The following is a 27542-nucleotide window of genomic DNA, read 5'->3' as shown; positions in this document are numbered from 1 at the left end:
ACTATTTTCCTAGGATGAAGAACAATAAGGTATGTGTTTCAGAGGGCTAAAAGAAGGAAAAAGGGGTCTGCTCTGAACAATGCTTTGCAAAGCAAAAGTCTTCTGGAGGAAGAGTAAGCACACAGCTGAAGCACAGCAGCTTCAGAAGCCTCTTGCCCATCCTGTAACTATGGACTCAAGTGACCTACCAGTCCTTCTGCTTGCACAATTTCCACCCACACAAGAAATATAGCACATGAAAGTCATAGTCAAACTGTTTACAAGCAGCACAAAGTGGAGATCTTTCAGTGGGTCAAGCTAATGTGATCCATGTTCAAATAGCGAAGGCCTAATTAACATGAAAAGAAACAAGCCAGGTGGAGTTGTACAGTTTTATTTGAACAAAAACCAGTGTTGGTATTTTTAATAAAGTCTACATTACACTAAATGCATGTACATTTGTAAGAAGATACCTAGTCGTAAAGAAGGTGCGGGATAATATGTACAATCATAGTTAAGTTAAAAATTCACATTTTACATTGAATTACTTGATAGTCCTGTGCTTTGATGGTATACAACTGGAAATCAAGAGAGGTAACAAAAAGAAAAAAAAAAACCACCAATAAATTCCTGTTGGAGAACTGTATAATGCAGTCATTACTGCAATAAACTAGTTTGTGGGATTTTTATTTGTTCTCTATCAAATTTTGGATACAATTTTTAGAATGATTAAAATTAACATGTTCCGTGAGTACTGTGATGTAAACATTTGTCCAGTGGTGCCATTTCCTTCCGTGAAAGCCTCTATTTTACGCTGTAGTCTGCTCTTTGCTTTCACAAATTAGAACTACACAGCATGTTTCTCAATACATGGTAAAAAAAAATTATCAAACAGCAAGGGAGATATGTTCAAAAGACACTTTGAAGCTTTTCAGTCCACTTTCACAACACTGTAAATCTTACTTACAAACCAGAAGCAGGCGAAAAATCCAATAGTCCCTAAAATGAGAAAGTGAAAAAGGTTAGTTTATCCTCCAGCCTGTGCTGAGAGAAAAAGGTCTAACAAGTATTTCTCAGCAGGACAGAACATAACACTGCAATCCAGCTAACTATCCCGAATAATACACTTGTTAAATTTAACAATACACATTCATCCCTGGTTTAAATTATTGATTTAGATCAAAGATGACTTGATAATACATTGAAGGTGGTGATACTGTCACCACTAGCAGGCACACAAGCACCATTTAAGTGACTGAATTTTACACACAAGTGAAGTCAGCATCCACCTGAAGTCATTCTGGTCTTAAGGTCTACAGCAGCTTACAGCCACCTTATAAAACATGTCTTTGGAGAAAGTCACCTGGTCTGGTTTTCTGTCCATTGTGCTCTATTGACACTAAAGAGCAGTGACCTCCATGCTCTGTATATCCTAACGCTCAAGCACTGCAGTTGGGAGAAAGCACCAAACAAAACTAGCAGTAGCAAACAAACCAGAATGAACAATTTTATGTAAAGTGTATTCAAACTATGGATTTGCTTACCACAGGTCACTGTGGATACAACACCACACAATGTTTCAGGCAACTGAACTAATTAATAAACAAAGAAATTCAAAGACTATTACTTACATCATTTCTAGCACTAAAGAAAGTCCTTAAGCCACAGCTGATAGGAGACTGGGAAGAAGTACCACTAACATACATGTTCTGCTTTCACATCCCTGCCTGGGAGTACTGCTGCTAGGATGCTTGTGGAGCAGACCTGTGGTCTGTCTTGGTACAACCTTCCTCAAGTTTGTACCAACCCAGTTCTTTAGTCATCCAACCCAATAGTGAGCACCAAAGACAACACTCAGTCTCCTGCAAGTGTCTTGGAGAATATGTCAAGTCCTATGACTTGAGTTTCCAGAGTACAGAGTAAGATGAAGAAGCACTGACTTCCATATAATGAAGTCCTAAGTCTCTACATTAAGTGAGGCATCATTTCTCACACTTTTATCTATGAGAAAATATTCACACAAATACTAATCTTTACAGAAAAAAAGGTCTGTACACCAGTCCCATGACAACCCTTATCAGCTACACCACTGACCTGCAGTACTTGCAAGATGATGCATTCAGCTCCACCACTTTTACATTCACATTTTTTTGCTACTACGGCCCATGTTTAATATCATCTCCAACCTTTCCCATTATTTCATCGAGACTTATGTACTAAATAGGAGCTTCCTTATTAGGCATTTGTCTCTTCTACATTCATTACACTTTCTGTCTTTCAGGTCGCATCTATGCATGTGGTAAATGAGAAATCTGTCTTTGGTTGCTTATTATCTATACACCAATTCTTGTGTCCTTCATGCCACCATGTATATTGCAGTTAAAGGCTTTCTGACAGCCTATTATTATGTGCCACAGATTACCCTTTCCCTCTGAGCTTGCAGTTATCATCCTCTGAAACAGTAGGTGACAGCAGATTTACTGCTCTTGATAGGAGATCAGACACCAACCTCAGAAGGAATTTAATTCCTTTGTAGGCCTGACATTGCAAAGTCTTTGCAGTTTATGGTCAATTCCCAATCCTTCCTACTGTGCCCAATACTCCAATATCAGCATTGTTACTCTAAGCCTTACTCTCATGTTTTTTCCAGTAATGGTTGTCAGCATCTGCTTTCTAGCTGTTTTTATAATATAGTCCACTTTGAACCTCCTATGGCTTTGAAAGCAATGCTTCTTCCAAATGTTTAACAGATGATGTACCTTAAAAATCTATCTGCTGTTCTACAACCAAATTATAATATCGTAAGAAAACTGTACAATTTCAACACAACGAGATGTACCAGTTTTCTGAGCGTGCCATAACTTAATATGGGAACACACTCTAAATCCACAGCATTTTCCTCTGATGATCCTTGTCACTCTGAATCTTTCCAATACACCAGCTTTCTAAAAATCACAGTCTCATTCACAGCAGACTCCATACTGTGAACAAGCATTTCATCTATAAACAGATTTTCGCAGTTTTCAGTAACACTGATCTTCACCTTCCCTCTTAAAAAGGTCTGTTTAGCAAATCAAAGACCAAATACCCCCCACTTCTTCTTTTTAACTTGATCAGAAATTTTGCCAGTGTACTGGAAGCAGCCTAAGTCTGTTTTCTAACACAAGAGATAAGTGGTAATGTTTGTCAGACATCACATTTGAACCATGAACTTACAAACTCAAGGGAGAAAGGTTAGACTCGTAACCCAAGATACAGCCTTACATACTCACTACCTTCTTTATCAGCTGAATTTCCCTCTGTTGTTACTTTCACAGTTCTTTAGTCCTACATCTATAGTTAGGCAGTAGCAGGACAGTGATTTCTTCTTCCTTCCCACAAACACAAGCATATCTTATACAGCTGAAATTCATAGACTCAAAACTTCAAAACAAAGCACCAAACTATGTCATTGTCAAAAGACTCCTTCCCTTAATACCTGGAGATCAGAACGGTTTGAAAGGTGCTGACAGAAACACAGTGAGGTTTAAATCCACCTCAAGAATCCAACTGAAGACTTAGAAGGGAGAATTAATCACAGCAAGTCAACTGGGTGAGTTTTTAGTGGTCACAGTTAGTCTTTTTTCTCATTAACATGGGAGGGTCCAAAGGATGAGGACAGCACACGATTGTGTTGGTACTACAGAATCACTACTAATGGACGGAAACAGACATAAGTTAGAGAAACATTTATTTATAATGTTCCTCTGTACGTTTGTTTTACCTACAGCATCGCTTATGTTACTGAAATGAAAAGCTTAACCTTTTTTGGAAGAAAGTAAGCAGCACAGTGCCTGGTTCCACTGAAATCCAGTTGTTTTCCCCCATCTCAGACTCACAGGTGTTGTGAATCCATGCCACTAAAGAGGTCCACAAATTTTGCCAGAAGGTTTCCAGTTTTCCACAGGGGTGCAAACAGCCCAATCAGAAAGGGATGTGCAAACGAGTAATGACTGAAGAATAACAACAACTCTGAACTAGGTTGGTTTACTTAAAAAAATTCAAGCTAGAATGTCTTCTCTATTTTAGTCCACTTCACAAATACGCTATTTGTTACAAACTTCAGAACTCTATCCAAAAACAAAAAAAAAAATCAACGATCAACATATTGGATCTATAGGACAGTGCTGAATCACACAGCAGGTTCTCAGATGCCTTAACTACTTTGACCAAGTCAATCTTAAAACACAGGTAAGCATACAAGCTATTTCTCTTAACTGCAGCTTGACCCAGTAAAATGGCCATTTCTAGCTGTATTACTTAAAATACAACTTTGCCATTTAAATTAGCAATGTTGGAAATGTATTTCTTGAAACACATATTCAGCTCTTCAATCTTGAGAACATTTCTAAGCATATCCTGCACCAAAATAATCAATTCCACATTTAAATTATGCTTCTCTCATTAGAATAGCAGGCATACTTAGATAAGCTGTAATCACTCAAGCATCGTGCTTACATTTTTTCTTTCAAACACACTCAAACTGAAACTAAAGTCTCGAGGCACTATCAACAAAAAGCATACCTCTCCAGCTTGCTGCTTCACTGACGCACATCAATGAACACAACAAAACAGAGAAGAGATGCATACAGCTTTTTTTCCTTGAAGTTATTACTTTTTTTTTTCCTTAAAGTTGTTAAATTCTAACATTAAATACTTAAAAAAAAAATAAAAATTAGTTCAAAGAAGTAACCTCTAAAGTTACCTTATAAAGTAACTTCATATAACTGGTCTAAACTCCTTTCCATTGTAAGGTTTTTACAGCTTTAATATGCACATCTATTAAACATCACAGCACAAAGATACCGAGTGTGACACCTGTTCTCCCACTGAGACAGTAAAATCTGTTTTAAACTAACATGATCAATTAATGTTGTGGAGAATGATTACTTTAACCAGTCCTAAGTACTCAGCAGCTTCAATTAGATGAAAAAACATTTGAATAACATACATTTAAGAACTTAGTTTTGCAGGATAAATCTTCATTTTTTTCCCCAAGTGAGTCACCTTTGTATTTTAAGATTCTGCCTTTCTAAACAACCCTTCCTAGTCTAGGAAACTGATGCCATCCTAGAGCACTGCAGCCCATGGTACATGACTGTTCACCCAAGGGAAGCACAGCCAAAAGATCCTTCTTGTGCAAAGTAGTTTGTTTCTTGGCTAGAGAAACTACTCAAGACATCTTCACAATCAGGTTCTTCAATTTTAACTGCGTCCAATACATCCATTTATACTTATAGTAGAGATCCTGACATCTCTTGTTTTTTGAGTTTTTGGTCTCCAGATCCTATCCTGTTGAATCCAGTGGTGCGTATACTCTAAGCAACAATTCTCTTATAAGCAGAAAGAAGTTCACAAGCTGGTATCTAACTGGGTAAAGAAAGGTTATTAGTAAACTAGTTTAAATTCCATATTAAAAAACAAGGATTATTCCAGAGAATAATGCTAAAATACATTAGGCAGACTTCTCTGCTCTATTCATCTCTTTCAGCTTTATTGTTTAATGAAGAAAAAGGAATTCAAAGCACGAACAGATTGTAAGAAAGCAAACAGAAAAGCACTCTGCACTTGGCTGATACTTCTTATGTACCTTAAAAGCTCTCTGTATCATACTGGTTTCAATCACTGCACAGTGGTGGGTGCTTCAGAATCTCGGATTCTAAACACAATCTACCCAGAAGATCAAAACTCAATTTTGAAAATGGCATTAACTCACAAGTGAAAACGATGTTCAAAAATAGAGGTCACTACAGCAACACGCTCTGACTACAATCAGCATTTTTTGTCTCCTAGCATAAAATGCATGTAATCATGTAGCTATCCCCATTAACCATACTTATTACTTCTTGAAAGATTAGCCATACTTTGTACATAAAATCAAATTGTCCTCTTTGGGTGTGCACATTAATTGTTAGTTTTCCACCAGTCAGACTATATTACTGTTGCCATACAAGCATTCAGTTCCTATTTTGTTATTCACTGTGATCTTTTTTGTGATGTTCACAGTAACATAACACACAGCCATGCAAGAGGTATTAGCACTGCCCTTTATATTTCTGTCACAGTTGTTGAGATGTAATATGCAAGAACACAGAACACCAAAATACCTACTGCTAACTGAAGTGGAATAGTTTAAGGTCCCATTTTGGAAACATACATACATGAAGAATGTTATCAGTACAGGGTACAAAGTTAAATTAGTAATCTGACCTCTATAAACTTAAGAAGCACTAAACCCTTATGTTCCAAAGCAAGTGCTATCAAGGAATGTTTTAAAAAATAAAGCAGAAAATTCCTAACTTTGAGTAATCTACCTATCACAGCTCATGTCAGCCCAACCACCAGCTATCAAACTAAATACAAAAGAAACTTAGCACAGCATTTTACATTAGTGAAGATGTATTACATACATACCTTCCACCTTTCTAGTGTCATATAACTTTAAAAAGTATAAGTGTGCTCATGCAGCTGCTTTCCTTATGAACTACAAACACAGCACCATCACTGCTAGCACAGTTCTAAACAAAGAGCACTGCCACAAGGATAGCAGCACAGCAATAAACAGCAGTGCCATTTATTATTGCACTATTGGGGCCTCACTGGCCTCCACATCAAGAACTCCAGGATCAGAACATCTGAAGCTTTTAATACCATTTCAGCAGCTGCCATGACAGTTTCAATTATCGTTTTATATATGAAAGGGATATTTTTAATTCTACCAATTTGCATCTTGTAAGTGAAATTGAAATTGGCAGAACAGCAACTAACCTACGCTAAAACCCAGACACATTAACATATTGCTTTAGTTTAAAAGTAATTAAAACATTTCAGACTACAGGGTTTTTTTTGTTGTTGTTGTTTTGTTTTTAATATATATATTATAGAGGACATCTGGAGCTTGTCTGTTCTGCCAGGATTTAAGCAGGATTTTAACTGGCAATACGCCAACTTCTATGTTCACCCTTTAATAATTAAAAATTAGAAGAATTAAGTCCTCTTTAAAAAAAAAAAAAAAGCTTCTTTTGACTTTCTTTAGAAGAAAGGCAGATCTAAATAACAACAACAATGAAAATCTAGGAATAAGTGTCAGTTATCAATATGAAAACTAAGAAATTTTCTTCAGTGATTTGTTGGTTTTAGTTGTGGGGTTTTTTTGTTTGTTTGTTTGTTTTTTGTGCTTGACACACCAAATCAGTATTGGAGGCAGAAAGAGGGAGGTCCCTCTCACTGCTGACCTGGCAAAGTCTGACAATAAGACTTACTTTCATTGCTTACTTTAGCCATTCTTTTCTAAATTGCATCAAGGGAATTAAGGGATGCAACAGAAAGTATGTTCCAAAGAGCAGGTAGGTGTTAAGTAACAATGTGGATGGCATGATGGTCCCCAAAGACCTTTCTTTTTTCCCCCTTCTCCTTCAGTCTTAGGAACAAACATAAGGGTCTTATCAACAACCTACGATACATGAACTAGCATTTTGTTTAGCTTTATCATTGCAGTACTTTACTACCTGATGCTGAGTGATACCAGTATTTAACATATTAAAACTCCATATATAACAGCAGCAGTATGAGTAACACCAACATAAAACACTCCTGGCTAATAGAAGCTTCAAAGCACTTCTAATTTCACATGGTAGAACAGGCACAGGTCAAATCAGCCTCAAAATTATAGTTTGAGCCACATGATTATGAATAATGGAGTAATTATGTAGAAGATACTTAGTCTGCTGAATACCATCAGGAAACAGAACCTGGACTACTAAAAATAAGAGCCTTGGTTGTGCCAGGTTAGGTCCATGTCTGCCATTAAAAAAGGGTACAGCAATTCAGCAGGTAATGCCACTTAACTAGAGCTCACTTAAATATCCTTGGTACCGGAGCAAACAAGAATAGCTCCCTGAAAATGCAATGGTTTGAGCTCACTGCTAATATATAGTGAAGGTAAATTGCACTATAAATAAAAGTAATTTCAAGTTAGACAAAAAAACCTAAATGGATATCTCATTATGACGTGCTGTAACACTGCACGCTGAGTGTTACAAAAGTAACACTGACTGAATTAAGTTTCAGATTGAAAGGAGAAATGCTAGGTGAAGTTTACAACAAACAATGAAATTCCTGCATTAGTTTTGAGTACTATACTCACCTGTGAAAAGGAAAAAAATCAAGACCATGATCATTGTGTAACCAAAGTATAAGATGGTGCTAGCAGTTCCTGTTATCTGGAGTTTAGAGAAGAAGTAATGGACTGCATAGATAAAGAGATAAACAGCTGTAAAGCTGCTTGTCAAGAACGACCTCCACCACCAGTGATAATCCTGCAAGAAACGATAAACCTTTCAGTAAGAGACATCACATAGAAAACAGAAAATACGGAAGTTAGTTGAAAAAAACATTATTGCTTTATTTAATAAATTTGATTATCCTAAAGGTAAATCCAAAACATTTCCAGCATAGCACACAGCCACCTTTCCTTTCTTAAAGTCAGCTGTACTGCTTCAACCGTGAACATTAAGTTGCTCAAGGATCAAGGCTGTTAATCTGCGCTTATCTACTGCAAACGGTAGCATAAAATAAAGATCTAATCTATGCTGTCTCAGGTAAACGTAGACTTTTCTACCACCGAGTCAAATACTAGCATCAAATGAAGGCTGAAGCCTTGCCTGACAAGTTTCTGTAGCAGTCTCCTATTCAATTTAGGAACAGAAACAGACAGCTAGTGCTGACATCCGTGTACTTGCAGAAACACCTGCACCATTAAAGGCAGCACAGTTATAATGACAGCTGTAGTACTACTGGAAAAACTACTCCAACATTTTGAAGCAAAAGAACCACTTTTCTAAAATGTATAGGATAAGCAAGTTGAGGGCTGACATAATTCATTTGCAGAATCCAGCATACCACAGCATATGAGAATATCTCAACTCTCTTTCTAATATATTCCAGCTGAAAAGTGTTAGCTACACTGAAACTTTTTACCTCTGCACAGAGATGGAAGTAGCACAGCAAAACCGTAGCCTCAGAACACGTAATGAGAAGAATTATAAAAACTAGGAACAGGAAACCAAACATGTAGTACATTTGATGTGACCTAAAAGAAATAAATAAAAGAGTGTCATTTTTGGTTGAAGTTCTGAAGTCACATGGCCAGATAAGCCAATAAATATAACCAAACAAAAAAACTACCACGGGGAAAACTTGGTCTATTGGCCAGTTCCTAAGATCTTTATTTTCTTTGCCTGAACGTGCTCTGTAATTATCTAGTTCTTCATGCTTGCATTTAGGTTTGTTGTGACAGGACAAAGAACTCTAATTTCACACATTACACTTGTCAACACAACCAGTTTTGTAATTTTTTAGTGTATGGGGGAGGAAAAAAAATACAGATTCTGGAGATTCCAAAGAAGACTGCAAGAAGATAAAAACTTAAGAATCTGCTATCCCTCAAATTCAATGGTTTGGGATGTTCAAACCCACTGGGCATATGCTATTAAACCAGTATAACTAGAACAACAACAACAAAGCGATACTTACCAAATGCTATTCAGAATGAAGAAGAGTTGAATGAAAATGCAGCCAAAGGGCAAGATGCCCCCCATTATGATACCAGGCAATGGTTTTGTGAAAAAGGACTGTTCCGGGATTTGGCGAGGAATCTGGTTTGTACGAACTGGGTGTTCAATAGGCTTTGAATGAAATTAATGTGATTAAAAGATAAATTGTTACATCATAAATAAGATTACTTTCCCCTAGTATATAGTATCTAAAGATGGACTTAAATTTTGGTTATTTTCAGCCATAGGCCATCACAAGTTACTGAACCTAAAAAAAACCAACCTACACACCTGTTATGTACCATTACCAAAAATGCACACACATTCTTTAGACACTCCAGCTATTGGTTATTTGACAAGTCAGAACATGAGGAAAATAACTTGTTCAGTAGCTAATAGAGAAAACAATTCTTAGCAGTCTGGCATTGTCTCAAACTACTGAAGCACAAACTGAAGTACTCTGAAATACTGCTGAAATACAAAAGGCATCCAAGACTTCTACATGAGCACTATCAAACTGACTCTAAAGAATGGTCAGAAAAAAAGTTTGGTGCAACTTTATGAGCATATATACAGTTTTGAAATCATCACAAACAGATCACAATTATAAGGCTTTGTTTCTTGCACTAGGGATTCAATGGTTCAGATGCAAAAGACAGGCCTATTTCTAAAGTATATTTCTAAAGAGCCCTACCTTCTCTTTGAAGCCAAAATATGCACCGATAAAGGTCAGTGGGACTGAAATTCCAAACCACATGGCTAGGATAGCAACCAAAGTACCAAAAGGGATGGCAGCTGAAGATCCTTTCACCCACAGAATCAGGTTCATAATGAAGAAATCAGCAAAGACAATCCTGAAAAAAAAAAAAAAAAAGATCAGTAAATACATTAAAATATTCTGGAATACTAATAAATCAATAAATACCTAGTATTGAAAACAAAACAGTTCAAACGTTTGCCAGAACCAACTTTTTTTTCCTAATACAGCCTTTCATTCTTTAACAGCCTTAGTTACTTTCAGCAATGCTGCAGTTGATTTAAAAGCACTTGCAACATTCAACGCCTCTAATGCAAGCACCTATGGTAAAGCCATCATTTAAAGAAAGATTCCACACACAAAACCACAAAGTAACAAAAAGATTCTATTACAAAAATCTATACACTGTATGTTAAACAATAAAATAAATTAAAAAACACTAATGTGAATCACTTTTCCTACTATTGCTGGTCTTTTAATTCCTTTATGTTAGTTCTTTCCGTAATTTCTCTCTAAAAATATATACTCAGTGATAGAAAAATCTCATATTTAGAAGGCCATGTCAGTCTCACAACAAACACATCATGCCACAGCAACACAGCATCGGAAGGATGGAACTATAGGGCTCTTCCCTCTAACAAGAATCTTTGTATTGATGCCTCATGGAGCTGCACAGTTAAGTAGCCCACACACTTGAAGTAGTTAAACAAAGAAATCATAATTTGTGACATATCTCCAGACCTGTTCTTTCCTCCCAAGCTAAATGCATCTGCCTCATCTTGGGAAAACAACTACAAGAAGTATGCTGAAGATTTCAAACATCCCATTGTGAAAGTAATCAAAATGTTCTGCAGGAGAGCCCCATATAAAAGCTTGTTTGAATTTACACTGCCTATGAATCCACAGATTTATCACAACAGATCCCAAAGAAAGGGTTCTGGTGAAATGCACTGCTCCCTGGATTTCACTGAAAAACAGTTCCTTAGGCAGAATCTATACTGCCCTTAAGTGAACATGCATACTCTGCTGTATTTAATTAATGTATTTAATTAAAAAAAGGAAGGAATTAGATTAATAGTCAGGCTCCTTTCTTCCTAGGTGAAAGCTTATGCTTGCTGAAACTGTTTGGGAAAATAGACTTGTTAAATAAGCACACCCAAGTTATCTGTGATAAAAGCATTCTGTTCATTAAGAAATAAAAATCAAATACATTTTAGGAGTCTTGGTAATCTTTATAATCTGCCAACACTTGTAATACAGACCCCACTTACCCCCTTCAAAGTTAGAGAAAAATACTGCATATATGAACTCTCATCAGTCTACTGAGACTGTAAATGCCCTAGGCTGTTTATGATATTATGCAAATTCATGAACTAGCATAGCATAATCAAGACATCTGTTCCTATTTTACCGTCCCCAATCATTTTACTTCCTCTGTGAAACTTAATTTATTTGAGAGTTTAAATGTTCAGCATGGTATTTCTTCCACTGATAAATTCTTCTCTCTCCAGATAATATCTAAATGACAGCAGGGAGACTGAAGCCCATTTTGTTTAGAAACAAGATTTCCTCACAAAAAATACTACATTCAATTGTTATCAAATGCATTACATTTCATATGATGAACTTCTACATTACTTTAATTTACATTACATTACCAATTTATATTTTATTCTGTGTCTTTTTTTTCTTTTTGGCAGAAATACCTTAAGAAATGACTTCTTTTCCTGAGCCTTTACCAAAGATATCTGTACTGCATGCAGCCAAAGATGCATCAATGAAATACAGAAGACTCGCAAAATAAATTATATTCCCTTTCTTCACTGACTTAATTCTCACAAAAGGTCTTGCAAGCTATAGAAAACAAAAGGTAGGAGTGCTGTCCCTCTTCCCAAGCACAACAGGATTGGTCATAGTACAATATACACCACAGCAATCTCATAAATACAGGTAATGGGAGGTAACGTTCAGTTTCAAAAAGATTATAACCAATTTAAGAGAATCTCTGCACTCTTGTTATTCAGAAGCATAATAAACTTCTCCAGATTATTAGATCTGTTTTTGCTTAAGGTTTGTTATCTACTTAAGGCAGAGCTATACTGCCGACAATAACTTCCTCAGCAACATTTTGCAATGGGTCACTCACAAGAACTCCAAGACCAACTAAAGCAGTACATTACATTCAGATGTTATTTCTGAATTTGTAACGAGATGGATAGGATATTCCATGCATCCCACCATTTCTATATCCTGAACTTGCTCCTGGAGTGGGCCTCAAAAACTAAAACAAAAACCAAAACAACTTCTAGCTCCATGAACTAAAGTATTTACACTACAGGAGTACAGACATAAGTATTCATTTAGAGTTAAGGATAAAGGAAAAAACAAGGGGAAACAATACTAACCCAGGGCAAAGCAGAGCTGTAAGCAAAACATTTGTCTTCCACTTCTCGCCTCTAAATGCTGAGGGGAAAAAAGTAAAAACAATTTCAAGATGCAGACTTTTTCCAGCTGTCCTGCAACATGGCACAAAGAAGCAGGTTTACTGTCTGAGACATCAGTGTGAAGTTTATATAAGCCCAGCAATTCTGAGTTTAACCTGCTGTGCCATATTAAACAAATGCTTGTACTTACTCTTGTACATTCTAGCAGACACATAACCAGCTGGAGTTCCTAGTAGGACCCACAGTACGACTGCACAGGTCATCAAAGCACCACGGTTGGCAGGAGAAAGAAAACCAAGGCAAGCTAGGACTAAAGATACAAAAAATATTTAGACATTAAATTCCCCTGTAAAATATATCAGAACGCAGACCTGCGAATATTCAAATGATGATTGTGTACAAGCTCTCATATATTCCATCATATGACTGTACCCCCATTGTCAATGTTTGCCTTTTTTTTTTTAATTACAAAGCACTTTATCTTTTAAGAGGAAACTGTGTCATAGCCAGAGGACTAAAAAACAGAACTCCACGTAGAGATGAATGAACTTGAACTGAACTGCAGCTTGAAGAAGTCTGCTTCCAACATCCTACATTCCTACTTGCTGCAAACACACATGGCTACTATTCATGAGTGATAAGTAATAAAATAAGTTTAGTATGTGGCATAAAGAATGTCAGAGCAGTAAGTCTGGAGAAGCCAAAAACTTTGACAACGCTAAGGACTGTGGTTTGTTTGCCTTTCCTGTTAGAAAGGATAAGTATGAAGATATAAGATCAAGTCACTTGCTTGAAATTCTAAAAAAGTACTCAGCCACCACAACGGATAGCACATCTCAAGGTACTGCCTTGAAAATACATCTATTAAAGAGAAGTTGTCCAAGTCCAAACTAATTATTAAGGCCAACGAACTGAGACCCTCACAAAAGAAGTTTCTCAGTGATCTTTAGCAGAAAGTTTTGGGTTTTGGCAGAAAAAGGATTTTCTCTGCCCTCAATTTCTTTCAACACCACTCCAGTTGCACAGGAGACTACTGAAGTTACAAGAACTGTGATCAGTAATGAGGGACTAATCCCTCAGGAAAAGAAATGTTTAACTTGATATTATTTTCAGAGCATCACATAATGAAAAAAAAAAAAAGGAGCAGATCTCTGGTAGCACTGGTAGATCATGATGTCTAGGGAAAAAAAAAAAGGAGAGTGGAGTTTAAAAAACCTGCTTTCATAATAAATATCCATATACTTCCCAATTCTTCTGTACAGTAAAAAAAAAGGAATTATAATATACTTTATAGATAACATAACACAGCACTGACTTGTGAAAGGTACCAGTGTCATGTATCCATCCAGCTATTTATGGCAGACTGTCATTATCACAATGCTGTGTCAGAATTATTTCATTGGCATGCATTCTAGCTCTTATTTCTACATGGCTGCAGGCTGTTGTGTCAAACATATTAGATAAAAAACATTCCGAGAATATTAAAGCTTTGATTATGTGTCTTTGAACTTGCAACACTTGATCCTTGGATAATTTACACAATGATGAACTGCTTTTGGTTGGTTTTTGTTTGTTTGTTTTAAAAGGTAATATATAACAGTGAAGATTCAGTTCTGCAGACACAAAGACAATGAAGTAGCCCAGGTACCTACCTTTTGTAGGTGGATACTGTTCAACGGGAAGAACTTTAAAGAGAAAGCTTCTAACATTTGTTTGAAAACATTGTATATTTCTTACACTACTGTGCTACAAATTCATCACCTTAATAAACTAGTTACTTACACAGAGTAATAAAAGTCATAATGAAAATCTGTGTTCCTTGACCCAAGAAGACAGACAGTAACATCCCCTTCCTTGGAGGTCTGAACACATCTCCGTGAACCAGCTTCCAGCCAAATTCCTCTTGGGCATCTTCCTGTACAAAATCAGCAATGTCTTTAGCAAAGATACACAACGCAGCAGGGAATTAACACAAACAAGATGTGAAATACATCTTTAAAGTTTGATTAACTTCCAGTTCAGTTCTAAAGACAGACTAATTACATCTGATTCATCACTCATCGATTTTTTTAACCCCCTAATGGTTCACTGAAAGAAAAAGGCAAGATTTATCAAGCAAATCCTCAGTGCAAGGAAAAAACAAAATGTAATTAGCCAAATCATGTAACATCATTCTAAATTCAAACCAAAACAAAGCATTCCATTTAGCTTTGATTATACCACTCCAATCTAGTTCAAGCTTTATTTTTTTTTCTCTTTTCTCTCACTTTTCATTTTGAAGTATATCAGTTTCAATGACAATACTGAAAAGGATTAAGTGGTCTGTTCCCTGTACTCAAGAAAGTCTGCTCCCTAGACTCGCTAGGGGAAAGCACAAACAGTCTTTGTTCCACTGACAGAGGTGAATGGATGGATGGCATTGCAGAGATCCTCGGTCAGTTCTGCTTTCCAATGAAGTTGCTAAAAAACAAATACCTCCCCTCAGAGAAACAGAAATAAAACCACATAACCACAAACAAAGACTGAAGTAGATCAGTCTCTTCCTCATACGGCTTTCATTCAACCCAAAAGTACTGCAAGCAGTTTGCTAAACTAAATATTTCATTAATGTTATGTTTCACTAAATGTAAATCACACAAAAAGTTAGTGCCAGTTGGTTTTAACTGAACATTAAACACACATATAATCACAGGGTCACGCATTTATCCCTTCAAGTGGAACCACTAATGTTCACAATGTGTGAGATGCTAATTTCCTTCACTGCAGCTTCATCAGCCTTGGTCTTCTTCTGTACTATTATTTCACACCTTTCTAAAATTAGTTCCTTGAACTACAGCAGATCGTTAAGTCTCTTACAAATGGTTGAAAAAAAAAAAAGGTGGGTTTTTTTTTTTTGAAAGTCACACCTATTCCTGCTGTTATCCATAAAAACTAACCACATTTCTACAACTCTTTATCGCATTAAGAATGACCAACTAACAAAGACAACACATTATAAGATACTGAACATGACTTAATTGAGATCAAACAAGAGCTCCACAAAGTGAGCGGTTGAAAAAAATGTTGAAAAATATTCCACTTTAATTGCTGTCTGTATTTGCATTAAGATATTAAATATCAAAAACACACAGAAGAAAAGAAGTACTTCAAGATGTTTTAGTTTCAATATGAAACATTTTTGTGTCTTTTAATGTATTTCTTTCTCGAAATAGACAGTAACTACAGTCTTTGTAGTATATGACATTATTCCTCATCTTTGACTTGCAGATACCAATTTGTGTTAGCCTATGTTAATCAGAATCTCTCCTGTAATATTTAGGAAGATAACCACCGGTACTCACATTGATCTCACTCAATTATTAGCCCTCCGTTTAATTTTTTATCCTTTTTGCTATAATCACCCGATAAAGGTATTTTCAAAGGATTTCCCCCTTGCCTTTCAAAAGTTGCACAGAATAATAGTTATCATGAAATTTAGACCACAAACTTTCTAAACATCACAGGTGATATGCTATCACACTCATCTTCTGAATAAGCTAAACTACAAACCACTTTGGAACTAGAGAAGTTACAGTGACAGCTTTTTAATGCAGCTTCAGATGGAGACAGTACTTGGCAGCTACAGTTTTTAAGCTTGATTTCTTATAAAAGGGGGAGAAGACACCTATCAATAAAAATATCTGTGCTCTTCTTAATTTGGCTTTTCAGACTTTAAAATGAATGCTTAGAGGGAAAATACATCAAGAACATACCAAAATCTTTGTTTCTGTGCTACACATGTACCTGCAACAATTACAGTGCAGAAACTACACTAAAGCCATCCAATATTACTGAAAATAGGCTGCATTGAGAAGGATTATTTGGTGTAACCCCAGGTTGCCATAGTCAGGATCACTGACTGGTTGAAATTGGAAGGGAACTCCAGAAGTAATCCTGATCACCCCCATCTACTCAAACTGGGCCACCCACAGCAGGTTGCCCAGAACCATGTCCAAATAAATGGCTTCTGAGTATCTCGAGTGATGAGGATTCTGTAAGTAACATACTTTTATATGTGCTCATATAAAAAGTGTAAATCTTACTCACAGAAGAGTCAATTTGGTTATATCTTGCAATATCTTTATGAAGAGTCCTCAAAATGATCATAGCCACCATGCCGGATAAGAAGAGAACAATTACAAGGGAATTCATTATACTGTAGATAAAGAAAAAGTCAAAATTTCAGTTTACTTATTCAGACTTCAGGTCATGCACTCCCAGTTCAAAATCCCAAACACAGCTCAAGTCCAAGGAACAGTCCTACATACTCAGATATTACCTAAATCATTCCACTAGACATTTTAGTTCTTTCCCACCCAGGTACAATAAGCTGTTTTAAGTTCTGTATCTTCATGACTTCATAAAAGACAGATGCAGGAATAGTATTTTATGTTGTTAATTCTCGAGACAGACATATTGCATTTCACCATCTTCCTTTTTACATATTGCCAAAGTTATTTTCCTAGTGAAACAGCTACAGCTCTCAAAGCTGATCCAAAAGTTATCAATCAAAGCCATTACAAATCAATTAAATCTCCATCATGGCAGTTAATATTTTGTGGATATATATTTAAACCAATCAGACTTTTCAAACACTTAATATTGCCAAACATTAATGTTTCAATATAAGTTACTTACTTACTCGATATACAGCTTTTCCTCATAAAAGAAGCCCTTCTTTCTACTCTATGTAGCTGCTGAGTACAAAACATGCAGTACACATACGTAGCTCTCACTTCACAGATGGAGAAAGCCAAACAGTAACAATAAGAATGCTGCAGAGCAGCAGCTTCTCAAAAGTTTTACAGAATGAACTAAGCCCATACAGGCTGCTTTCCTTTTGGACGCTAATGGTGCATTCCTTTGGTGAAATGCAATACTGTAGTTGATCCCAAGAGATGCAAGACTGATAAGTTGCTATGCATATGAAAACAAGAAACTTTACTTGCCTGAAGGCTAACAGATTTTGTTTTACTACAGCAGAAGTTGTATATCTCTAGAAGCCTTTTGTGTTCCCCTGCAAGGTCGTCCAAGGAATAAATGCAAATCTTACCTAAACCACTGGATGTTTGTGTGTGGCATAGACTCCAAGATGTAGTCCCATCTGGAAGCCCATTTAATATTATTCTTTTCCTATAAAGACATTAAATAGCAATTAATAGAAACAAGTTTGTTTCAGGCTCTGAGAAGGAAGACACATATAAAATCTCTTCCACAAATCCTCCATTCAGAAATAATATCTAAGCTCAGTATAAACCCTGGATGTTAGACCTACCTATTGAATTAGTTCTTTTTATCTCTTGAGCCTTTCAAAGAATCTTACTGAAATCTCCCATCCATGCATTCTACCTTAAACTGAACCTTCATTAACCCCCTCATCTTTCCATGATTTGGTAAGTAGCTGCCTGCAGTTCCCAAGCTGAAAAACACCCATGTCATCACCTCAAGGTATTCCCAACATAGCACACAAACCTAAACTTCAACTTTGTTCAACACACTTCAGGTTCTGAAACAAGAATGCTGCAAAACAAACAAACTACACCAATACAACTAAGTAGCTGTAATTGCTACAAGTTGCTCTTCACCAGCACAACCTACACCAGTAGCTATCAGTAGCTCACAGCTAGTGTGGTCAGATTTACCAGACGTAAACAATTTCTTGAGTCTCAAACTGCTCACATGCTAAAACTTCAGCACACGAGTGTACAAAACAAGTGAGATAACCATGTATGCCATTCACACATTCTAGAGCTGAATATCTGGCCTACTACAATGAATTAAACACCACAGCTTTCTCATAATCAGCTGTCATATCAAAAAAGGATCATTAATTATTTACACATTTTGCCTATTTAGGTAGTCAAGCTTACTGAAACTAATGTTCTCTTTTTAAATACTCTTCACCAATGAATATTCTCCTTCTAACTTCTAAGTTTCAAAATAAACAGTTATTATTTCATTCAAAATCAAGACTAACCGATAACAATGAAAAGTTAATTTTGAAGTGCCTTGAATGCCATCTGCTGGAAGTGTCTGACTCAGCAGCAGTTAATCCTTACCTGCTCTACGCTGCAGAACACAAGAAAAGATAGCCCAAATGCCTAACACATTGTGTGAATAACTGGATAAAGTTCATACTGCAATTCTACATTGCAATTCATCATCAAGATTTAAACAAAAATGTTAATACACAGGAGGTTCATTCATGTTGTAAAATCAGGGAGTTTTAAGGAGGATTTAGTGCCTCAAGGGAAAAGTAAGAGGATATAGAGCCTTGCACCTTAGGGTCACTGGTTCAAATCAAACTCAATTTGGTACAACGAAAGCTGTTACCATATGATGGCCATTCGACTAGCTGTGCAAAATAAGCTGTTGGTGTCAAACCAAATCCTTTAAGATCAGAGCCCAAATCAGAAGAAAAACCATGCTTTTAGGACAGATTGGAACTGAGGCACCAAGGTTTGAAATAGCTCCCCCACAGGAGGCTCACTTTCCATGCTGGGGTAAAGAAGTCTCAAGAAAGTCTGATCTCCTCCTGCCTAATTTGCAGCAGGATGAATAAAGCATAATACTGTAAAAGACGAATGGCAACCCACTCAAAACAAACAAGAAGCAAGTGAATAAAAGCACAGCACACAGACACAAAAACTGCAATGTCACTAGAACTCTGAAAACATAGAGCGTATCTCAAGGAATACAACACCTCCAGTTAATCAATCTAATAACCCGTTACTAATAAAATGGAACAAAACCAAAGTCTACACAGTTTCATTTGTTTTCAATAACCAAAAGGGCTGGTTCTCAATAAGACAGTAAGGATTACAGTTTAAGTTTGAAGATATCATCTGACCCGCAGAATGGTGAATGACCATAATTATTTGGGAATCATGCTGTTTGATTTTCTAAAATACAGATACAGTTTACAAAAAAAAAAGATACGATTTCCTCTCTGAAACTGGATGACAGTGGGGGGAAAAAGGCTTCACATGTTCCATGCATCACTCAAATTGCAGTAATGGAAATCGTAATAGCTTTTGGGAAAACTGCTTCACAAGATGATCCTCAGGGAGTTTACACTACCCAGTTATGGCTGCTAACACATTATCTATTTGTTTCAATTTTGTTCTTCTCAGGAATGATGTATTTGTATAACAGATTCAATACTTACTTCAAATGTCACTGAGTAAGTATAGATCAAATTCAGTTTGTTGGTGAATTCTCCAGGAATCTCCATAGGCGGACCTTCACAGCTTAAGTTGTTTTCATCTGTGTGTTTGTAGCTAAGAAAAAAAAAAATAGTTAAATAAAATGCAATCGCATCTGCTCTACTATTCAGAGTGAACTTTTAGGTAATTAGGACAGGTTTTTATCAGGTCATAATGACAAAATTAAGGTTACATGCAAACTAATTGTGCCCCCTTGTGGCCAGCATCACTAGTGAACAGACAAGCATCCTGTCTCCTCAACCATTTAGGATGCAACTGATAAAGCATTAATCAAAAACGGAGATGGTTGGTAGAATCTTCTCATTGCCATCTAGGAACAGAGGAAAATGGAAGAGCAAACTTGCACAGGAAGTCTAGTTCACTAAATATACACCACATCTTTGCAACAGGACAGAAGAGAACTATATCCAAATCATACTATACTATGCATGCCTGTGTGATTTGAGAAGTCGTAGTCTCATAATCTAAGGGTGCACTTAATCTCTGTAGAAAAAAAGGATGAGCAGCCTACAGTTCTCAAATACTAGTAAGTACAAACAGACTGATGAGGCCAAAGTAAATGCTTCAGTCTATTTCTCTGAATTCTTGCATCTCCTTTCTCGTCAACTCATCAATACAGAATCTAAAAAGCTACCATTTAGGAAGATAAGTTAGTCTTCTTAGATATTTTTGCCACTATGGATGACAGTGTTAACTTGACATTTCACCTGTACCTCACTATCCAAACTAACACAGGAAAAAGCATAACAGTACAAATACCAATTTGTACTAAGTATGTCTGGGAGAAGATGCAGCTAAAATAAGAGAGGTGACATGGGAAGCAGTCACTTAACAGATCTTAATCATGTATTTGAAAGCATGCATTTTGAAAGAAACTAATGAACAATCAGATACAAATCAATATAAACACGAGAATTCTTCTGTTATTTATGTCAGGTTATAACATTCCACATATGCAGCTCTTCCATTCAGGAGGGGCTTTGCTGAACATCTGAAAAGTTATATATTTACAGTCACTGAACTGCTCTCTGCAAACAGTTCCAGCTGTGAACTAGTATAATGAAAACTTCACCACAGTTCAGAATAAGCAGTTCCTCAGAACTTACTGACACCAAGAATCATTTCTAAGTTTGCAACTACTGTTAGGCCTCCCTAGCACTAGAATTTGCTGTTTTAATGCAGAATTACCTTTGCGGTCTCAGTCGTGCCATCACCAGTCTTGCACCAGGCCAGTTTTCATCCTTCCCACTATGGTACATGATTGTTATATCAACGTGGTTGAAGAGGTAAAAAGTGTTCTTCTTGTTAAACTCTGACTACAAAATACCATAAAGAGATTAAAAAACTGCCAACAGGAGAGGGCGCAATGCAGTCATGAACTTCAGAATAAGACTATGTCCAACAAAGGAGTAGGAAAGACTGTAAACACTCAGATTGGTTTTACACAAGCATGTAGACATTTATACATTTTCTTATATACTGTATAGTAATGTTATACAAATAAGAAGTAATCTAATAGTTAAAGCATGACATACTGCTAGTAGAATTTTAAAAGCATTTGCCACCTTTTTGTAGTTACCATAAAAAGCTGTCAAAACGAGTTCAAAGATCTTGATCAAGTTACACGTAATTCAGATTCACCACTGCACCTCCTAAAATATAGAACCTTCTTGGAAAACACTCCAGCTACTGAAGCTGATCAACCAGGTTCTTCTTCTGAAAGCTACCTTTCATCTTCAGTAGCTTTTCTGTTACTCATACCCTTCCAGAATTTGGAATTATGAAGAACTGCATAAAGCTCATATTAAAAAAAAAATAAAAATAAAAATCACAGACAATACATACCAGAGTCAATTCAAGTTGACTTGAGTTTTCTTCTAAAAAGTGTACTGTTTAGAAATCTTCAACTATAACTAGAACTAAGGGACCAAGATGATAGATTTCTGGTAGAATTCTGAAGTTTAGAAGTTCCTTTCTTCTTTTGTATATCAGACATTTTCCAATTGCCACACAACATACCTCTCCTGTCCCTCCCAACAAATCATTAAAGTGTCTTGAGCTAAAAAGTTATCCAGATTCCTCATCTTTCACTCAAAGGAGAAGACCAGAATCACACGTGTATCATACCATAACCCTATATTTTTATGTTTCCTTCAATTTCAAAGTAGTATTTGAGGCAATAACGTTAGCTGCACAAACGTGAGGATTAACCATAGTTCTGCCACTGCATTGTAAAAGCTTCTTTTCTGCCCCACTTAAAAGAAATAATTACATCTCCTGCAGTAGTCATTTGGGTGTATTTCTGGAAGATGATATTCCCCAACACATCCCAGATTACAGTTATATCCACTGTGCCACTTTCTTACTTGTCCATGTAACAATTCTTCTATCTAATGCTATATAGTGCAACATTCTCACTGCAATGTGAGTCTACAGTCTATAATTGAGGCTGAGTATGGCAGTTATATTAGCTACAGAGCATCCACAGTACAGCTAGCACAAAGGACATGTGCAGCTTTCCATAATACACCAAACAAACTACCTGAGCACTCATTAAGAAATTCAACCATTGCCAATTATGTATGAAGAGCCTTCTTCCAAGAAAAGATTTTCATTTAAATTACTGACTTTGTCGTGTACCACATAGCTTCCAAGACAGCACACACCAATATTAAATCAGCATAAAAACTACTCTCTCCATAAACTACAGTATAATGTCATGAAGTAATAGAGTTGAACACCTAACTACAACACATTATTCAAGTCACTGACCATTTTCAATAGTGCATGGAGCTAGAGGACTAACCCAGTTGGAATCCAGCTGTAGACAGAATTAACTGAACACTCATGATAAATGTACCACTTTCAAAAATGCATGAATTCTGCTAAATACAAGTAAACAGATGCACTATCTGCAAACAGGAAGTATGTGGCAGAGCACAGCCACAGCAGATTCTCACAGCAGATTCTCACACAGAACAGTGTGGTCCTTCACATAAGGAGAAGTAAAACTGTATCACTGTTATACCTAAGGGTACTAGCTCACCATACAACTCCCAGGATAAGTGACACATTTCAAACTGTTGTGAATATAGTTCTTCTATCACAGCTGTGTTACCTTCCAGCCATCTGGGAGAAAATCCTGACATATTTAGCTTGTAATCTGTGCTAGGCATAACTTTTACAATTACAGCACTGCTCATTTCTAGATCTTCACTACAAAGCTTCCAGGTGAAATTGATAAAAGAAGGTCTTGCACACAGACAACTTTAAGTTGCACTGACACAATTAATAGGTACAAGGATGGATATATACGAAATTTCAAAAACAAAATCTCCAAGTTTTCTAAGGCTTTTAGGCAATAAGACAGCTTCATGTATATTGGTCAAAAAACCCATACAAATAAATATCTTTGGACAGTTACATAACTGAGATGCTGCACAGAGAAGCATTCAGCCTTGTCAGTACCCACATTCTACGCATTAACTACATTTATAAGGATATCTGCTTTTTTCAGGAAAACAATGCTCAAAAATAAAACTTTAAATGAAATTAGATCTCCTATGATAAAGACAAAGCTCCATTACTTACATTTATAACACAAGCATCTTTAACTCTACCATCTGGAGTAACGAAACATCCTATTGGGAATCCTGGATTACAGAATTTTTGTCCATCCTCCACATCATAGCACCATGTCACAGGCATGTTATCAATAATCCTAGACAGAAATCATCAAAGAACAAGTCCTTGCACCTTATTCACACTGACATTTACCACACACGTGCATACTACTGCAAACTCTGCTTTACAAGATGCACAGTAGAGGACAACAATCAGATAGGAGAAGGAAGAAAGCAATCGCTTAGGATATAGATAACATTATGTTAAAAACTAAACAGAAAAAAAAAAAAAAAATCAAACACATCTCAGCTTACCAGTGATGTTGATAATTCAGCTGCATTCCTTTCTTCAAAAAAGCCAGCTTGCTTTTATCAGCACTGTTTTCTGGGTCATAAGACCTCGTACAAACTTTCTTACATGTTTCCTGCTTCTTAAAAGTGAACTGGTATGGAAGTACACAAAAAGAGTAATTTAGATTTTGCTTCAAAAAAACCTTTTTTGTTTTTTTTTTTTCCCACATAGAGCTGACTTCTTTAAGATAGTTCACCTCCTTGCTATAAAAGTTTCCAAATCACAATTTCCCATACAGTAGCTTTAACTAATTTTTCAAGAGCTTTGCATATCCATAGCCAGCATTCTGAAAGTGCCAGAAATGTCTACAAGCCAGATAAGTTACCTTCAAATAAATACCAAGAATCAAAAGTTGAACATTAGTAGGAAATGATTGCTTTTTCTTTACTAGTTTGTTTTATTTTGATAATTTCATCATCTGCTACATCAGACTTAACGATCCCATTTCTGAATATTCCATGTTAATTCTAGCTGTTTTCCACATTATGATTAAGTTATCAGACAGCGCTGTCAAAAACACAACAGGTTGCCCAGTATCTTTACTTCAAGAGCAGATACCACCAAACAATAACATGCCTAACCTAGTTAGGATTTACCTGTTTTCCTGAGCTAATATACTTAATTAAAAACCATAACACAAAATTCTAACATGATCAAGGCTTAAGTGCTAACAAATAGCAGAGCATTTTTAATTATAATACTGCAGAGTCATATCAAAAAGAGTAATCATTACAATACTTGACCTGGTCCATGAGTATTAAACCCAAATGACACACCATGCTTCACATTTAAAAGCCTCATGTGGCCAGCAGCTGTAAGACTTGAGACTGTACTAGCTGAGAAAACCAAGGAAGAGGAGGTTTCCAGGAACAGCTTACACAAGGGAGGTGGCATCATCTCCTTAACAGTTCTATGAAAAGACGTGGCTAGGTCCCCAGTGACTGAGCAGCAGTAGACTGAAACTCTGCTGCTTCATTGTTTTGTGGGGATTTGGATTATCTAGAAACACTCACACAGAATCATAGTTCGGTTTTCAGCTTCATCAGGAATTCTCAATTTGGAAACTGCAGTTGAACAGCATACAGCTTTGAGGCACTAAGAGCCATGGTTGGACCACGTCTCTTTTATTGCCAGTAATTTTCCCAAACTGACTGCCCAGTATGTAACATGATGATGCTACTTTTTGTATGTAACAAGATAGATGCTACTTTTTAACTCATTGCTAATACTGTACAGAAGAAAGAACGCATACCTAATTTACAGAACACTTGCATATCTTTATTTTACCAAAGACTTCATAGACAGATGACATGCAACAAAAATGAAAGTTCTGATTGTAGACAACAGATATTAAATGTACACAAGCAGGAAAAAGCTGGGAATGAGCCCCACCTTGGCTTTCAACCCTACTCTGGAAATTCCCTGACAGCACAAACAAGCTATACCTGAAACAGCAGCTTACAGCCTCCAACATTACAGTTTAAAAAGAATGATTTTGTATCACCTAACATTATGTATAGTTTCTAGATTCCTCTATCACAAAGGAACAGTAAAGAAGAGTGATTACTGGCTCGGCACCCTAACTTCAATTAGCCACCCTAAGATGCCTTCGGGATAAGAACATTTTTTGTTTGTTTTTATCCCAAAAACAATGTCAAGTTTAAACGGAGAAAAAAAGAACAACACCACCACACAGTTATTAATCCCTCTGCTATGCCTATGGATTATAGCCCTCAAAAAGACAGTCCTCCAATAAAACCAGGATCATGTTTAAGGTATAAAATAACCTTATAAGGAGATGATGCTATTCTCTCCCCAAACAGCACTTGCCCAAGATTTTCTGATGGTCTTTTCTCTTCCTTATCTTGACAGAAGTCAAAGCTGGAAAAAGGGGAAAAGGTTACCTTTAATTTTTAATTAATATATACTTGTCAATAATAGCCTAAAACAACTTATTAATTTTTGTCCTTAACAAGGCAGCTTCATGCCTCCTTCAACAGGTCAGCCACTGTTAATAAAAATTGGACTGCCTTCACAGATACTACATAGAAACACTTCTATTTTGATATCAGTTTGAAACAAGATCTTTCCTAGCTACAGTACATTTAGAAAAATGCATGGCCTTTAGTCCAAACTCTCTTTCCAAATGGCAATTTAAACAAACAGTAGCATGTTTCGCATTAAGAAAAAATAAAGCCTATGCCAAAACTGCACATTCTTTTGCAAAAAATACCAGAAAAATTACTACCCCTCCCCATTCCCAAAGGAGCCTTTACAAGGAGTGTTTAATGTGAATCATGTCCCAGGGACAGCAAGTGCTGTCAATATTAACGCACCACACTGCCAAATGCCACTAACCAATTCTTTTCAACTCCACATAGCCTGATACAGATGAACACAAGGGAGAAGATGTAACTATTCCAGGTGTCTGTTATTTAAACGTGGGTAGCAGTAGGTGATGGAAAAAAAAAAAAAGAAATTCACATATTTTTGCTGAATAAGTACTTTTTCCTCAATATGTGGGCCTGACTTCATTGCCTTCGGTAAAGCTGAATGCAAATAAAGACATTGTTGGCTTTTTGAGCTAGCTTGTGGCTTTACTGCTACAGTCACACTACACAGCGTAAGACTTCAACAGTGCAGCGTGTGACATACAACAGCAATAAATTTCTCTCTTGTATATGCAGAACAGAGGAACAGAAGACACATTTTCCAAGTGCACACTGAGAGGTACTTACGCGTCGTACTCATAGGGCAGAACTGATTCAACTGAGTCCAGTCTGTTCACAAAGAGTTCAATCAGCGACTGCAATGGAGAAACGAAACATGAAAACCCAAACCTGCAAAAGCAGATGCACAGCTAACACGAAGCACGCAGCCGGCTGGCAGGAGCTGCCAGAAGTTATGGCAGGGCAGTTACACACTTCTGACAGGGCCCGATCGCGGCGCTGGGCCACGCCAGAGCCTCCGCAGGGCCTGCAGTAAGGAAGGAAGGAAGGACCGGTGAAAGGACCCTCGGCACCGACCGAAAAACGAAGCGGGAGCAGGGAATGCCGCCCCACGCCCACCGCCGGGTGCGCCCGGGGAAGGAGCCGGCGCGGCATTACTTCCCGGAGGAAAGCTTGTCTCCTGAGAGGGACCGCCGTGCCGGCACGCGGCAATGAGAGGGACCCTCGAGGCGGCCCGCAGTCCCGTTCGGTGCCCGCGGGCAGCGGGGAGCACCGCGCCGGGCCCTCCTGTCAGGGCTCTCACCTTGCAGCCCTCGCTCTCCTTGTCGTCGTCACAGAAGCTGACGGGCGCCAAGCCGGGCAGGTAGAAAGCGGCACAAAGGGGAGCCAGCAGCAGGAGGCCGGCCGCCAGCAGCCTCATCTTCCAGCCTGGAGGAGCGAAGGCAGCATGAGCCGATGCGACAGCTCCCGCTTCCCTGGGCAGCGCCTTTCAGAGGCGGCCCCAACCGAGGCCGCAGCCTTAGCGTCACAACGGCGGCGGCGGCGCGGCGCTTGCGCCATGACGTGTGAGGCACTGGGCG

The 27542-nt window shown here is 37.3% G+C and overlaps 1 protein-coding gene across 2 annotated transcripts; it reads right to left on the bottom strand.

Moving 5' to 3' along the window:
* Nucleotides 1–357: 357 nt before the first annotated feature.
* Nucleotides 358–27459, bottom strand: TM9SF2L (transmembrane 9 superfamily member 2-like). Of its 2 annotated transcripts, NM_001039296.2 has the most exons (17): nucleotides 27266–27459; nucleotides 26752–26819; nucleotides 25801–25894; nucleotides 23977–24104; nucleotides 23630–23759; nucleotides 21227–21354; nucleotides 19981–20092; nucleotides 17866–17945; nucleotides 16860–16968; nucleotides 14556–14688; nucleotides 12964–13083; nucleotides 12735–12792; nucleotides 10267–10426; nucleotides 9553–9704; nucleotides 8998–9109; nucleotides 8165–8336; nucleotides 358–978 (listed from the first exon to the last, which is right to left on the bottom strand). In NM_001039296.2, exons 1-17 carry the CDS (start codon nucleotides 27380–27382, stop codon nucleotides 911–913), a joined length of 1941 nt encoding a protein of 646 aa, NP_001034385.1. In that variant the 5' UTR covers nucleotides 27383–27459; the 3' UTR covers nucleotides 358–910. The 2 variants fall into 2 exon arrangements, with proteins under 2 accessions (NP_001034385.1, XP_046795977.1); XM_046940021.1 differs by lacking the exons at nucleotides 26752–26819; nucleotides 27266–27459 and having other exon boundaries at nucleotides 24757–25862.
* Nucleotides 27460–27542: the final 83 nt, after the last annotated feature.

This window comes from Gallus gallus, chromosome 4 (assembly GCF_016699485.2).
Source record: "Gallus gallus isolate bGalGal1 chromosome 4, bGalGal1.mat.broiler.GRCg7b, whole genome shotgun sequence".
Taxonomy (NCBI): domain Eukaryota; kingdom Metazoa; phylum Chordata; class Aves; order Galliformes; family Phasianidae; genus Gallus; species Gallus gallus.
Note: the sequence above shows the minus strand (reverse complement) of the source record. Positions and strands in the feature narration are given on the sequence as shown.

Coding starts and splice junctions, on each gene's coding strand:
- TM9SF2L (NM_001039296.2), bottom strand. CDS start 27,382: ATGAGGCTGCTGGCGGCCGGCCTCCTGCTGCTGGCTCCCCTTTGTGCC. Junction 26,820..27,265: donor AGGAGAGCGAGGGCTGCAAG/GTGAGAGCCCTG, acceptor TCTCCATTGCAG/TCGCTGATTGAACTCTTTGT. Junction 14,689..16,859: donor ATAACCAAATTGACTCTTCT/GTGAGTAAGATT, acceptor GATTTTGTACAG/GAAGATGCCCAAGAGGAATT.